This window comes from Carassius auratus, chromosome 1 (genome assembly GCF_003368295.1).
Source record: "Carassius auratus strain Wakin chromosome 1, ASM336829v1, whole genome shotgun sequence".
In the NCBI taxonomy this organism is placed as follows: domain Eukaryota; kingdom Metazoa; phylum Chordata; class Actinopteri; order Cypriniformes; family Cyprinidae; genus Carassius; species Carassius auratus.
The window spans coordinates 8549499-8565072 of NC_039243.1; the positions used below are offsets into that span (position 1 = coordinate 8549499).

The following is a 15574-nucleotide window of genomic DNA, read 5'->3' on the forward strand; positions in this document are numbered from 1 at the left end:
GAAGTCAGCGCAAATTACTGTATTTATTTTGCTACAAAGAACAATACAAGAATAAAGACAATAAATATCCTAAAAGGATTATTCATGAAATTAATTTAATGGACTGAAGTGTATTATATTTTATTATATTACATAATGGTTGAAAACTGTATTGTTCTCGGAAATATTTTTGTATTATTCCTAGAAAATTTACGTTAATAACTCTTACTTCAAAATAAATAAATAAATAATATTTGTTTATATTAAAATATACGTTAAGAAAGCTGAATGAATGAACAAATGAACAGAAATACATAATTAATTAATGAATAAGACAATAGAAAATAGAAAAAGAAGGTATTATTTTAGTTTTATTTTAAAAGAAAGTACATATAAGACTGTAAATGTTTTATTTTTATTTTTTCAAGGAATCTAAAAAAATACAAAAGTCTTGAATAAGACTTTATAACAACGGATCGAATAACTTTATGACGTTCGTCTTGTACGCGTGTAAACCGGAAGTCTCCGCGTTACGCGCGCAGTGCATTATGGGCCGGTGGCCGGCGGACCGCTGAGTGAGCGATATGAGTCCGTCTGTGAAGATGTGAGCGGGATCTGACGATATTATGATCTCCAGGAGCTGCTTTATTTCATATAACAGGTATTTCAGAGGTTTGTGAGTGTGTGTGAAGCGTTTAGTAAAGCGGAAGCGGATGTTTATCTTGATTAGCGCTGCGGCTAACAGCAGCACACAATAACAAACACAACACATTAAACTGACGAACTTACTATAAAACACTTGACATTACGAGTGTATGCTCTTCAAATGTGTAATTAAACGTCCATGGGTGCGTTAATGCGAATGCGACGGCCTTATTAGCGCTGGGTTGATGTGTTTTGCTCTTAACAGGCGATTGTTTCTTTGATTTGTGTATGAATAATCAAACATATAATATAATAAATAACATCAAGCTGAGGTGTGCGTCTCCACATGATGCTCAGTAGTGATTATTATCAGATCTTGAATGGGGCTGAGCTGTCATTCACAGCTTTCTAGGTAAGAAGCATCTGTAATGTCTCATAGAGTTATATAATATCTAATAATATCTGTAGTTCATCAAATATAGCCAGTTAGTCGATTATCTTAAGTGAGAGGCTTCATTGTGAGGAGATTATGATAGAGCTGTTCATTTCATCTGATCAGCTCTCAGCACTGTATCTGTTCTGTGTCCTGTCTTATCCATTCAAAGTCATTCATTATTCAATACGCTAATATTAATTATTTGGAGATTTCTTGGTTTCAGACCCGATTCCCTGTTCATTAGGGCCTGGAAAACATTGAGATGTACTGTATATATAATGCCACAATGCAAAAAAAAACAGATCCATTTTCTTTATCAAGGATAGTTTTGTTTTTCTTTTTGGATTGACATTTGATTAACATTAATCAGCTGAATCTTGCAAACATATCCAGTTGACATTTAACACACAAATCATAAATAAATTAATAAACAATATATATTTTTTTAAGAAATACTGCTGCCCTAGAAAAGATATGTTCAGTTATGATAAAAACAACAACAACTGAATAATGCAAGCATGTCCAGAAAACATTTAACCAACTGTTTTTTATTTGTTTTATTTTTATAGGATTTAATTAATATTTTAGGAAAACGTTTATTTAATTTATATTTAATTAAAAGTTATAAATCTATTTATTATTATTATTTAATTTAGTAAGAATTGGGAGAAAAATGTGCTCAGTTCTCATAAAAACAGTGCAAGAAAAACAATACTTTTTCGTTACATAAAAACAGGATTGATTTTCTTCACATAAAGCATGTATGTCATGTGAATGTCTGCGTGAAGATGCCTGGAGTGAGTTCTCGTCGGGCTTCTGAGTGTGTTGTGTAGGGTGTAGAGTTGGTCGGGCTCTTCCTGCTCTCAGACTCTGCAGCAGCTGATGTCAAACCACAGTGCTTTCGTTTCTCATTCTGAATATTAGAAAGCAGACGTGTGCCGTGCTCTTGCACTGCTTTGGTTCAGATCTCAGATCCAGGCTCTTCTCTCCGTCTGTCTGCTCTCTCAGGAGTCAGATCGGAGTAAACGGCTAGAAGTGATTCAGATTGCTGCACACACACCTGCAACATGTTAGGGGTGTGTGTGTGTGTCTGACTCCATCTTCCTCTGTACGTTTTTCACTCTGACTCACTTGTTTTTGTTCTCTGTGTGGGCGGAACAGATATTCTGCTGATAATATTAATAACAACACTATGTGATAAACCAAGGGGAATTTTTTTTTTTGTCAAGTTTGTAACTGTTTTCCATCATTCGACTGAAACCTTTAGTATTTCACAACGGTTTAAACCAGTCTGACAATAGTTTGAAGGGAAATCTAGTGCTTTTCTTCTAAAAGACTGGTACTTCCTGTGCTGACAGGAAGTTGATGTGTGTTCTTGTGCTCTCTTCACATGTGAGGGATCCGCAGTGATGTCCTCAAATCAGGGCTCGCCTCCGATCCCTCAATCCAGCGATGGACTCTTCCGGAAGCCCAGGGACCCTTCGGTGGCCCCCAGACACTATCGAAGGGTGCGCTCCTTACCGGACGTGTGCCCTAAAGAGCCCCCCGGTGAGAGACCAGCAGAGCTTGTTCTGGGATCAGCCACATCTTACTCTTTTGAAGAACTTTAGTTCTTGTTCTGTATTGTTAATATTTCAACAATAATATTAGTAAAAAGTCAAACTTATTTTATTTCAGAGACAGCTATTTTCCAAGGCAACACTTGTCATTTTTACTAAAAACTATTTGAACAGTTTTTTGTACAGAAATGTAAAATGTAAAAAAAAATTATAATAAATAAAAGTTTTAAATTTTTTAAACATGTATTTCTTATTTCAGTTTAAAATAGATCTAGTTTAGAATGGATTTTTTTTTTTCTTTTTTTTTTTTGAATATAAGTTACTTTTTTTCTGGTTTTAGTTGTCTCTAATAAAGTTTTTTTAAGACAGTACTAATATTCTTCCCTGACCCTCTTTCGTGGTCTGTACAGGTGAGGCTGGAGCTCTCTGTGATGGGCCGTCTGTTGTGGCTGACCAGCACCGCTGGACTGTGTATAACTCTAAAGTGAACCTCCCCGCGGCCCTCAATGACCCCAGGCTGGCCAAGAGAGAGTCAGACTTCTTCACTAAGACCTGGGGCCTGGACTTCACCGAGACCGAGGTCATGCCTTCCTTCTACCTGCCCAACATCAGCCGAGAACACTTCAGCTCGTACCTGCAGGAGACGGCTCAGGTGAACGCAGATGAATAATTCACACACTGCCTCCTGAAACTGACTGCTACATAGACCGGATCATAGCAGTCATCACACCTCATTATGTGACTGATTTGGCAGTAACTGTTGCATTTTTTATAATCTATATAATCCTGAATAAAATATATAAATAGAATGTGGATGGACAAACTATATGGAAAAATTGTATTTTATAAAATTAAATTATTTACTTGGCACTGAAAAAAAGACACACACACACACACACACACACACACACACACATATATATATATATATATAAAATAACAAAAATTAATAAAAATGACAAAAGCACATAGAAAATGTAAATAGTTGAAAATATAAAAATAAAGCTCAGTTAAAAATATATAAATAAATACCATAATAGTATAATATTACTCAAATAAAACTGCCACTAAGTTAAAGTATTCATATCAAATAAAAAAAAAATATTAAAATAGAATCAAGTTGAAAATATTAAGACAAACTATAATATTACAAATGGTAGTATAATATATAATATAAATAATACTGGCAATAGGACATCAATATATGACACACACAAATATTGATTAAAACAGCATTTTTAAAGCAGCTCTGCTCCTGGAGCACATGTATGACTGCTGCAGGCGTCTCACTAGGGTCTGGAGGCTGTTAGTGACCTCGCGGTGTATTAATAGACACTGAGGGTCTTGTTCTGTTCCCTGTCAGATCTTAAGCTGGAGAAGACTTTATTTAGTCTGGGTTGCTTGTGTTTATCTGGCACACTGGTGAGAACAGGCTGGGCTCAAGACCATGGCAGGCGGTGTGTCTCTGTGGGTTTCTGAAGGTCACATGACTCTGCTTTTCCACCTGGGATGCTTCTGAAGAATGAGCCTCTGCGTTTCCTTCACAAGAAGATCTTTTTTTAGTGGTCAGCTGGTTCTGTTCTGCGTCGGGATCGGAGAGTCAGAATGTGTTTTGGAAATGTTGCTGTGGAGGCTCTCATAAACACAGCATCTCACGCCGACTGTTTGTTTGTGTCTCTCAGAGGGAGAAGATTCACGAGCGCTGTAAGAACATCTGCCTGAACAAAGACGATCTGGCAGTGCCCACCATCACCAATAATCACGGTACGGTTCACTGAACTCTGAAGCTGCCATCATCAGAACACAAGCGCTCTGTCAGAGGAACCGCTTTAGCTTCTGTAATGTGTGTTTGTGCCTCACTTGTCTCGTAGATAAAGCCAGAGCTGAACTGGAGCAGGTGCCCAAGGTAAATACACATTTAGTTTCTCCATGCAGAGATGGATAGATCTGCTGTAAACCAAAGTATGAAATGTTGTCTCAAAGAGCTAAATAAAGCCCTGTGGAGAAAATGAATGAGTACTTCCTCTGGATCCGCTTGCCTTCTGATCTTCTTCTCTCCATCTCCCTCAGATCTTCATGAAGCCTGAGTTTGTGCTGAATGATCCAGCCACGTTTAACGCAGTGTTGCCGTGGTCTCACTTCAGCGTCGCCGGGGGCAAAAACAGCCGAGATGTTGCGTCGTCACGGTTACTGCAGGAAAAGGTGAAAAAAACCATGAGTCATCACGACCAATCAGTGCTATTATTAAAATATTGTTATAGTTTTTGATTGTATTTTTTCATTTGTTTTTATTTATTTATTATTCCAGGTAAAGTTTTAGTAATTTTCTTGTGTTTTTGTAAAAAAAAAAAAGAATTTAATATGCCTATATAGTTTGACTTTTTTAAATATATAATTAGTTTACATTTATTTTAGTACATCGAAATGAGAAATGTTGGCTCGGCAACTAGCTGAAATGATAATTAAAAAAAAATATATATATATATATATATATATATATATATATATATATATATATATATATATATATATATATATATATATATATTATTATTATTATTATTATTATTATTATTATTATATTTTTTTTTTTTTTTTTTTTTTTTATTATTATTTTTTTTTTCAGTCAATGTTTATTTTATTTGAGTAACAAACACGTTTTTCATGGTTTTAGTTAACCAGTATGCCAGTTCGCATAAATTTTGATGTATTGTTTACAAATGAAGAGGACAGTCTGGCAGAACATCCCATAATGGAAGGCTCTGGTGTCTGTTTTTCTGTAGTTGAGTCACTATCTGGACGTGGTGGAGGTGAGCATCGCTCGGCAGATCTCTCTCCGCTCCGAGGCTTTTTTTCACGCCATGTCGTCGCAGCACGAGCTCCAGGATCGTCTGCGAGAGACGTCCGATGCTGTGGCCAAGCTCCGCGCACGCACCGCCGCCATCGACCGTGTGATGTGCCGCGGGCCACTGCAAGCACTGCGGGACACTCTGACCCGCAACAACTGCATCAAGCTACACAACAAGCTGAAGCTGATGGCGGCCGTGCACCAGACGCAGCCCACCGTGCAGCTTCTGCTCTCCACCTCAGAGTTCGTCGGCGCGCTGGAGCTCATCGCCACCACCAAAGAAGTGCTGCAGCAGGAACTGCAGGGGATTCACAGCTTCAGGTGCAAAAACACCTGCACCAGGAAACATACAAGGAACAGAAGAGTAAGAATGTGGGCATGCGGTTTATTTCCTGTTGTTCTTGTCTCTGTCTGCAGGCACCTGGGTTCTCAGCTCTGTGAGATGGAGAGGTTGATCGATAAGATGATGGTGGCCGATTTCTCCACCTACACTCAGAGCGATCTCAGTCGAGCCTTTGAGGAGGACGCTCAGGTCCTGGAGAAGGTCAGCAGGAATCAAATGTGCCTTTATCTTCTGAAATAACAGATCTTTGTACTGTGACAGCATACCATAACTCTCACAGCACAAAACATCCTCCTAAAAGAGCATTCATCAACGCTGCACTGCAGAAGTGTATTCAGCTTATAAAAAGGTTTGAATGCATGCAGATGTGTCTGATTTAAAGTTTAAAAGTCTTAGAAGTCTCTTCTGCTCCTCAAGGCTGCATTTTACTACTTTTTTTTTTTATCAATTTTTATTTTATTTTTTCCTTTAGGGAAAAACATACAGACATGCTTCACAGAAATAGAATATAAATGTATATATACATTCATTTACATACATGTTTATACATAAGCATATATAATGAAGCATAATTAACATAAAAAAAATAAAAATAATAATAATAAAAAGAAACAAAATAAAAGAAAAAAAGGCTGCATTTACTTGATCAAAAATGTTATAAAAACGATAATATTGTGAAATATTATATTTTAAATAACTGTTATATAGTAATTTATTGCTGTGATGTGCAGTTGTATTGTCAGCATCATTCCTCCAGTCTTCATCGTCACGTGATCCTTCAGAAATCAGTCTAATATGCTGATTTGCTGCTCAAGACAAGTTCAAAAGAACAGCATTGATTTGAAATGGGAATCTTTTGTAACATTGTAAATGTTTTACTGTCACCTTTGATCAATGTAATGCAGTCTTGCTGAATAGAAGTTTACTGAATTTAAAATAAACACTCACTGACCCTGAACTTTTGAACCAAAAATAGAGGAAACCCAGGCGTTCTGGCATTGGTGCTGGTTTTCCTGTCACATCATTTTAAATGTGAATCTGAACTTGCGAGTAAATGTCGTTGAACGTGAATCGTTGCATGCAGACCACAACAGTGGTTTCCAGTTGCCAGGTGTGAAGTAAAATCGAGCCCATGTACCCGTCGACGAGGCTGCGCTCTGTAAATCAGGTCATGTTTGTGTTGGATGTGGGCCAGTGTTGGTTTGAGGTTTACAGTGTCAGATCTTCTCATACAGGTCCCACAGCAGCCTGCAGCGTCAGGAAAGGTTGGTCATGTAATGCTCCAAATCCCACGCCGACGAAACCGCCGATCTGATTTAATTTCCTTAATGAAAGTGCAAAACCACAGACGATGAGAGTGAAATCTGGTTCATTGTAATTGGAAATCAAATCAAGATGATCTCCGCAGCATGTGTTGTTTGGTGATGTTTTTGATCTGCACGTGTTGTGGTTATAAATCTGTGTCTTCATCACAGGATCGCTTGCAGTCTCTGGTCTTCGGCCTGTTGAGACAGAGGAAGCTGGATTTCCTGGACATCTACAGCGAGGAGATGATCCGAGCAGCTAAGAACATCGTTCGACAGGTACCTCACATGACAGAAACACAAAAATGAAAATCCAAATGTTTCTTTGTATGACTTCTCTCTTTTTCCCCACACAGTGTGTTATGAAGTCTGTGTCGCAGATCAGTGAGATCGATGCAGACACTGTCAAGTGAGTTAATATATGTTTAATATAAATATCACCGCACTGTTTATCACAACTGACTATGTGTGTGTGTGTGTGTGATGCAGATTTCACGAGCAGATGCGCTTGATGACGTTTCATCAGTGGTTTGATCTGCTGCTGGATATTTTTGAGCACTTCATCCTGTTCCTCAAGAGGATCAAGGTAACAGACTGATGTTCTTCAGGACAAAATGCACTATACTTGTTATAAACCACCAGCAGTCACTGACATTCAGAAAGCTTCACTTGGTCAACACAACTTCAAAATAGACTTGCATTCGACGTTCCTGGCAAACAGTGTTTGCTTCAAAATGTCCACAATGCAAACTCACCTGTGTTTGATTCAGGCTACGCTCAGCGTCATCCGCAACGTGGTGCTGGAGGTGCTGGACAGCAGCCAGAGGAGTCGGCTAGCAGACGCCAATCATTCTGACGGCAGGACCAATGAGGAGGAAGAGGAGGCGGAGTCTGGAGGCCCCGCCCTTCATTCAGGAGAGGCGGAGCTTGCGTATCTCACTCACGAGGGGCTGTTCATCAGCGATGCGCTGAATGAAGCGGAGCAACGCAGTAATGCAGCAGCACACGCGCAGCTGAGAGCACAGACACACACAGAGACCTGCGGGAGCGACTCGGCCTCCGTAACCACCGAATCATCCTCCAGCAGGGAACACAACTCTAACACTACCTCCTCCCTGCCCATAGGAGGCGCTGCTGCCATGTGAGTTAGCATTACAGAAGCCTTTCTGTGGTTCAAAGGTTTGGGGAAAATATTTATTTTCTAAATAAACAATTCAGCGAGTATGCATTACCTCATCAAACTTTCTATTCATCAAAATAATCTAAAGAGACATGTATCACAGTTTCTACAACAATATTCGTCACCTGTTTTCGGCATTGTTGATAAACAGAAATATTTCTTGAGCAGTAAATCGGTATATCAGAGTGATTTCTGAATGTGACACTGAAGACTGGAGGAATGATGCTGAAAATTCAGCTGCCCATCACAGGAATAAATTACATTTTACAATATATATACAAATATAAAACGGCTATTATAAATTATAACAATATTTCACAATACTACTGTTTTCACTGTATTTTTTAACAAATAAATGGGTGAGCAGAAGAGACTTCCTTCATAAAAAAAAAGTAAAAATAAATATATATATATTTCTTTTCTTTTTTTTCTTCTTTTTTTTACATAATGTTTTGCATACAAATATTGAAGTATGTTATAACATTTAACATTTCTACACAAATTAGATTTATTGTAATGCAAAAAAATTGTTTTTGTATATCTATATCCTTTGTGTAACAGCATGAATACACCGGCTGTGAAAATCTGTGAAACATGTGTGTTCTGTCTGGCAGTAGTGAGGACGTCATGCCGTCTGATCTGGAGTTGAGTCGGGTGGCCAGTAACGTTCAGGAGCTGCTGTACACGGCTTCAGACGTCAGTCACGACCGCTGCGTCAAAGTGCTGATGACCCGAGCCAAGGTAAACACACACAACCGGTTCGAGCACTTTTAACGCATCGCTGCTTTCAAAACTCCTTTAAACATGACGAGTTGGTCTCCTCCTGTATGAGTTACATAAGGCTGACACTACGAAGCACAGCTGTTGACGTCAGTCTGGTTGTGCAGGACGGCTCCCTGGAGCGCTTGAGCGCGTCAGAGTTTGTGTGTTTGAGTCAAGCGGTGGAGTCGTTCGTCAGAGACACTGAAGAGCTGTGCGGCCGGCGCAGCATGAGCCTGAGGGGGGCGCTGCAGAGTCAGGCCAACCGCTTCGTGCAGCGCTTCCATGAAGAGCGCAAGACTAAACTCAGGTACAGCTGCCCTCGTGCGCTTTAGAGCTGTGAGCTTCCAGGCAGAGCTCAGTGAGTCACTGCTGTGTGTGTGTGTGTGTGCAGTCTGCTGCTGGATAACGAGCGCTGGAAGCAGGCTGAGGTCCCGGCTGAGTTTCAGGATCTGGTCGACTCCATCGCTGACGGACGCATCATGCTGCCCGAGCGCAGACACACAGGTAGTGAACTATGGCAGTTCCTAAATAATTAAGTATATACATATGGATTTCAATAAAAGAGCCTATAACTTCAACACTGATGTTTTTTTTTGATGTAAAAATCTTGATAACATTATAAGTGGACCTCAGAGAACAGTACAAAATAAAAAAGGCAGTTCATGACCCCTTTTAAGTTTTATAAACCTAATCTAAACATATTTTTTCCCTAGTTATACAGATTTCTGTATTATAAGTGAATGATTATTTTTGTACTTTGCCGATCACATTGTGTGTGATGAATGTATTTGGTGTGTCTCAGGGTCCGAGGACAGGAAGCCCGGTGAGTTTCTGTGCGTCGATGCGCAGAAGTACGCTGTGGTGGGGTGAGTTTTCACTACTTGACCAGTAAGTTCTCCTCCTGTCCCTATTGTGACCTTTAACCTTTTGTGTGCTCTGACAGGACGGTGCTGCTGCTGATCCGGATGTTTCTGGAGTACTGCCAGTGTGTGAACGACATCCCCTCCATCACCACCGACATCCTCACGCGCCTCGCCGACCTGCTCAAGGTGTGTGTGTGTGTGTGTGTGTGTGTGTGTGTGTGTGATGTTCAGCTGGACACTGCCCTCTGACATCACTTGACTGACAGGTTGTGCTTTGTTTCCATGACTCAGCACTTCAATTCTCGCAGCTGTCAGCTGGTGCTGGGGGCGGGAGCTCTGCAAGTGGTGGGCCTGAAAACCATCACCACCAGAAACCTGGGTGAGAAGACACATGTGATGCGTCTCCTAGATGCGCTGATGATGTTTACTAAATCTGAAATCACAGGGGCACTGTGGGTCCTTAAAGAATCTTCATTTGAGCTCTTACATTTGGGCACATTTATGCCAAAAGATCTCTTATGAGCCCACTGTTGAAGAATGATGGTGTTTATATTGTCATGTGCTGTAGATTGTTGTATGAGAGCATATTTAATCTCTCATCTTTTTTACATGAGCATATATTAACTCGCATACATTTCATAATAAGAGTCCTGGTGTATTTCAGGCTTGATTCTAATTAAAAGTGTATAAAATGTTATTTTGGTTGCACAGCTCTGGCGTCTCGCTGTCTTCAGCTGGTGGTTCACTACATCCCTGTGATCCGAGCACACTTTGAGACCAGACTGCAGCCCAGACAGTACAGCATACTGAGACACTTGGACCACATCACCAAGGTAAACATCCTCTCATGCACACAGCACACGGTCACAGCTGTTTCACACTGCTAACACTCTCTCTCCAGGACTACAACGATCACATCGCGGAGATCTCTGCCAAGCTTGTGGCCATCATGGACAGTATGTTTGAGAAGGCTCTGTCTAAGGTGGGTTTGGGTCTCTGTGATCTGTGTAGTATCTCTGTGCTTTATCACGGCTGAACCGTGTGTGTTCTCTGCAGTACGAGGTGAAGGCGCCGATGCCGTCTGCGTGTTTGCGTAATGTGTGTAAACAGATGGCCAAGATGCACGAGGCTATTAATGAGCTGTTACCAGAGGAGCAGACGCAGGTGAGACGCCGCGTGTGATGCTGGAGACATCAGCGGGAGCCCAGGCTATACCCTCATGTGTTTGTGTGCTTGTGTGTAGATGCTGTTCCTCAGGATAAACGCCAGCTTTAAGCTGCATCTGAAGAGACAGTTAGCGCGGCTGGGAGTCGGCAATGATGGTGGACCTCAGTATGGGTGAGCGACTTTGACAATTACAAACAAATTTCTATAATATTGATTTTACATATAATAAATATGTATTTAAAATTAGTCTATTTTTTTACTATCATTTTCTACCAGTCTATGATTATATAGGAATGTTTTTTTCATGAATTCTGGGCTGTGACTTGTTCTTTCTGCCATCAGCTGCTCATCTTTCTCTCTCTGCAGGCTGGTGATGGTGGACGTGGCGTTTTACTCGGAGAACGTGCAGGCTCTGCGCTCTCTGGAGCATCTGGACTTAAACATGCCGGAGATCTGGGAGCAGAAAAGGTGATGATGGACAGCTCGTCCCGGCCAATCAGGCCTCTTCGTCACGCCTACCATCACGGTGACCAGCTCCGCCCCTGTATCTGAGGAGGACGTGAAGAGACTCAGGACTCGAGGTCTTGTGTGTTTGAATCCCTCGAGACACTGGAGTGACCGCTGGTGACAGACGCACTCTTCAGGGCTGTGATTCAGAGACTTCTGTACTAACAGGACGTGCCCCGGAGGTACTGACAGACTTCTTGTGGAGACCAAATCAGGACAAGCTTGAGTGGTTGATCAGTCGCACATAGGATTTGTGGGGAACATGTGTTTTGTTGTCGTAAAGCGGAGACGCCTCAGTGCCTCCTCCAGTAGCGCCACTACAGTGCATCTTTCCATTTGTGTGCAGTTCTGTCTGATTATTATTATTATTATTGCTGAATTATTTAATCACAGTCAGAGGAATCAAGGTATGGTTATTTATTTGAATCGATTTTGTTGTTGATTGATCAATCATGGTTTTTTTCACATAAATATTTCAGGTGATAACATCTATTTGGAGATCTGGAGCTAAAAAGGGTTTTAAACACATTTGGCTGATTTGTTCTCTGATTTTTCACTTAAAGGGTTAAAGGTCAAGGATTGCAGTCCATCTGTTTAAATGAAGTCTGCTTTATATGATCTACATGGAGATCTTCTGTACTCCTCTTCAACAAAATCAGATAAAGTCTTTTACATTAATCAGGTTTAATCAAAACTATTGAAGATATTGGTAACACTGACTTCCAGAACCATATTATACTAAATTATATTAGAAAAAGAAATTAAAATGAAGTTTAAAGTCAGAGGAGAAATGAAGAAGAGAGTCCTACTGTGTTCTTGCAGAGATGAGATGCAGCCGAGTCTCGAAATGAAATAATTGTTCATGGAGATTCATCATTATACCTTCTTGTCCATGCAAACTAGAGCATTAACTTGATTTCTCCAGCATCCACATGTTACTGTCACCTTGTCTCTTCTCCAGTGCTACTTTGAATAAATAGAGGCCTGTGATTGGTTGTTGAGAATGGAAAGTGTGTTTTTAATCATCTATTGTTTTGCTATTTAACACTCATTCTGTTTGGTTCAAAAGTGCCTAACCTTTAATTTGGTGTCAGAAACTTCTAACTCAAACTGTACATTTGTGTGTTGCGTGTGCGTGCGTGTGTCTATGTGTGTGTTTCGAGGGCCCTCGTTTTGGCAAAGAAATTTACTGATGAGAAACTCTTGTGGCATGCTTGACTTTTTAAAATGTGGCACTTTTTATCATTAATAAAGCCACATTGAAAATAAATACTGTGGATTATTTTGCATATTACTTGTAGGCTGTTTCTCCAAATCTAGCTGCCTAATTAGTCCAAAACATTTTGTTTCATAAATCATGTTAGTCTTAAAATTAGTTTGCAATTTTTATCAATTAAGTATGCAATTTTGCATTATTTATTAACATTAATTAAACCGCATTTTATTTTTTAAATTTACGTAACACACACTCTGTTTTGTATTCAGAGTAGACTTTTATTTTACATTTTAATCCTAACCGTTTCAGGGACTTTTATTCTGTTTCGCGTCTTCCGTCTTTCTGTTTCCGGTTGCGATCAGACCGTTGAAATGCCTCAAGGTAAACAGAAATTCAAGGCGCAGCGACCCGGAGGAGCTAAAAAGCAGCCACAAAAACCAAAAGGACTCAAGAAAGGAGGTAAAACATTGTGTTCTTAAAGAGAAGAGTACTCTGAGCGTAAAACTGCGATAATTATAGACTACTGCGTAGCAGCATGTCGAGTGAACGCATTTGCGGTACAGACGCGCGTGCGCACTTCAGTTTAATCATGTTAATTCTTAAAATCCTCTATTTCAGGAAGAATAATTGCACCCAAAAAAGCTCAAGTGGTCGAACAGCAGAAGCTGAAGAAGGTAAGCGTTCAGTCCTCACGTAAAACCGTCCTGTGTCAGTAATAGTGGTTTAATGTGTGTGTTTGTGTCTGTGGCGCAGGGTTTGGAGGTGGCCATCAGGAACAGGATCGAGCATGAAGTCACACAGAGGGCAAGCAAGTCCCTTCATAAGAAACTGAGTGTGCTGAAGACTCCAGCAGGGAAGAGTGGGACCTCTGGACCCCCAAACCCAGCTGCTGGATCCTCCACATCCACCTGAAGACAGGCAATCATGTAGTGTACTGTACAGCCGCTAGATGGCGCCATATAAAACCTGATGTGTACCTCTCTCTGGACTGACAGACTGACGTTTATTCTTATTTCTCAAGGTTTTTTAAAGAAAACACGGTGTGGAAATTACATATGACAAATCTTACATGTGTGCGACAGGCCATGATATTTAAGACTCTGCTTATTTTTATATAATAATAAATAAGAAATGATTGAGCTTTCTTTTGAACAAAATTTGCCTGGTGAAAGTCATGGACAAGCACCACTAATATTTTAAATCTAGTTGATTTCATGCTTATATCTGGTTGTATTGCCCCTTTGCCACCTTTATGTGTTTCACTCTGCATTCTATGTACTTTAAAGAATTGTTATAATATAATAATTATTGTAGATGCTGTGAGCACACCTCTGCACCGAGTACGCTGAGATTCGGTGAAGAAACGGCGAGTGAACTCATGGAGTCAAATCATTAGGACAGTCCTCTCTCTCACGCTCGCTGTTGAGCAGAGACTCAGGTCCTGTGACGGCTTTCCATCATTCTCTCTGAAGAAAAAAATAATAGATGTTTTTTATAACTCCGTTTCAGCTTGTTTGTCTTAAACAAGTAACTTCTCTACGGTTGAGTACAAGTTAAACTCAATCAATAGCATTTGTTCCATAATATTGATTACAACGAAAATCCAACTCTCCTCTATTCTAGGTTAAGGAGGAACTTACAATAGAAATTGATTTAAAAGTAGAAATATGAAGTTCATATTTTCTTCTTCAGTTTTCTCGTGTATTATTTGAGCTGTAAAGTTCTCGTTAGGTTTAACGTCGTTTTAGGGTTCACCGCGTTGTGTTTTTTTGGCAACAAAGGTTAAAAATTGGATAGATCTAAAAAGGTTAGCATGTAATTATTATGATTTAATTTTTTTACACCAAAATAATGTTAACACACATTTTGTGGTTCAGTTGACATTTTTTCTAATGTTATTGCTTTCATTCGGAGTTATTTACACTTGTTAAAGTGAGTTGGGTTTTCTAGTCAAAGTCTCAAAAAACGAGTTGGACGATGAGGGAGTATTTCTGTGCCAAATACACTCAACGTTTCAGAAAGGTGTTTTTTTTTTTTGTATGATGTCATAAAGACGGAATTCCTTATATGGGCACTTCTCCTGGAAGAGCGGGAACACAGAAGTGTGTTTTTTTTTTTATCTTTCTTTTATAAATCTGATTAAACTAAAGACTCTTCGGAGATATGAAGGATGCAGTACTACTCTATAGGTCCTCAAGTTTAACATGAGATTGGCAGAGAGAGAGTGTGTGAGTGTGTTTGAACATTTACAAATTGGGCCCATTCACTTTGAAGGTAAATGCCTGTAAAAGGTAAAGATTCACAAAATTAAGTTTTAATGATCGTTCTCTGAGAATAGTAAAGTCAACACCATAACTATTACGATATCATTGTGATCACTTTAAAAACAAGTTTTTTTCAGCTGATGGACTTTAAAAACATTGACAAAAACCAACAAGAATCCCCTTGACTTTATGGCGAGCAAATCTATCATCTCACTGTAAATGGATCAGAACTCAGTATTTGTATATATTTATTGCATTTTTAAAGAAAATGAGGGTATGGATAAACTATCTGTTGTGCTAATCAACATTAAGCCACAAATGCTTCAGATCAAGCTGACAGTGGTTTTCATCAGAGAGAGTTTATCACCTGTATTTGTGTCAGGATCAGTGAAGGCAACCGGTGTGCAGTAGTCATCTGTGTGCTGATCTTTTCTTCTGTTCATCAGTTCACAGAACAGCTCGTATCCAGACACTGTCATTTGTGGAGCTATTATTGATGAT

The 15574-nt window shown here is 39.7% G+C and overlaps 2 protein-coding genes across 7 annotated transcripts; both read left to right on the forward strand.

Annotated features, from left to right (window-relative positions):
- The first annotated feature begins 506 nt into the window (after positions 1 to 506).
- vps54 (VPS54 subunit of GARP complex) lies at positions 507 to 12863 on the forward strand. 6 transcript variants are annotated; one of them, XM_026220848.1, is made up of 24 exons: positions 507 to 640; positions 2458 to 2608; positions 3030 to 3271; positions 4302 to 4383; positions 4491 to 4525; positions 4690 to 4821; positions 5403 to 5788; positions 5885 to 6011; positions 7046 to 7075; positions 7286 to 7393; positions 7471 to 7523; positions 7604 to 7700; positions 7885 to 8255; positions 8909 to 9035; positions 9182 to 9363; positions 9448 to 9560; positions 9859 to 9922; positions 10000 to 10105; positions 10211 to 10298; positions 10631 to 10752; positions 10821 to 10901; positions 10976 to 11083; positions 11163 to 11257; positions 11453 to 12863. In XM_026220848.1, the coding sequence occupies exons 2-24, from the start codon at positions 2470 to 2472 to the stop codon at positions 11556 to 11558; spliced, it is 2994 nt and encodes a 997-aa protein (XP_026076633.1). In that variant the 5' UTR covers positions 507 to 640; positions 2458 to 2469; the 3' UTR covers positions 11559 to 12863. The 6 variants fall into 6 exon arrangements, with proteins under 6 accessions (XP_026076633.1, XP_026076884.1, XP_026076966.1 ...); XM_026221099.1 differs by having other exon boundaries at positions 8912 to 9035; XM_026220937.1 differs by having other exon boundaries at positions 509 to 640; positions 2419 to 2608.
- A 254-nt stretch (positions 12864 to 13117) lies between these two features.
- On the forward strand, positions 13118 to 13952 carry c1h19orf53 (chromosome 1 C19orf53 homolog). The gene is made up of 3 exons (XM_026222191.1): positions 13118 to 13268; positions 13428 to 13483; positions 13563 to 13952. Exons 1-3 carry the CDS (start codon positions 13181 to 13183, stop codon positions 13719 to 13721), a joined length of 303 nt encoding a protein of 100 aa, XP_026077976.1. The 5' UTR covers positions 13118 to 13180; the 3' UTR covers positions 13722 to 13952.
- The last annotated feature ends 1622 nt before the right edge of the window (positions 13953 to 15574 follow it).

Bases quoted from the DNA above. Each gene is read 5' to 3' on its own strand.
- c1h19orf53 (XM_026222191.1), top strand. From the start codon at position 13,181: ATGCCTCAAGGTAAACAGAAATTCAAGGCGCAGCGACCCGGAGGAGCT. The intron at 13,269-13,427 runs GTAAAACATTGT...CCTCTATTTCAG, and splicing joins AAAAGGACTCAAGAAAGGAG to GAAGAATAATTGCACCCAAA. The intron at 13,484-13,562 runs GTAAGCGTTCAG...TCTGTGGCGCAG, and splicing joins AACAGCAGAAGCTGAAGAAG to GGTTTGGAGGTGGCCATCAG.
- vps54 (XM_026220848.1), top strand. From the start codon at position 2,470: ATGTCCTCAAATCAGGGCTCGCCTCCGATCCCTCAATCCAGCGATGGA. The intron at 2,609-3,029 runs GTGAGAGACCAG...TGGTCTGTACAG, and splicing joins GTGCCCTAAAGAGCCCCCCG to GTGAGGCTGGAGCTCTCTGT. The intron at 10,299-10,630 runs GTGAGAAGACAC...TTGGTTGCACAG, and splicing joins CATCACCACCAGAAACCTGG to CTCTGGCGTCTCGCTGTCTT.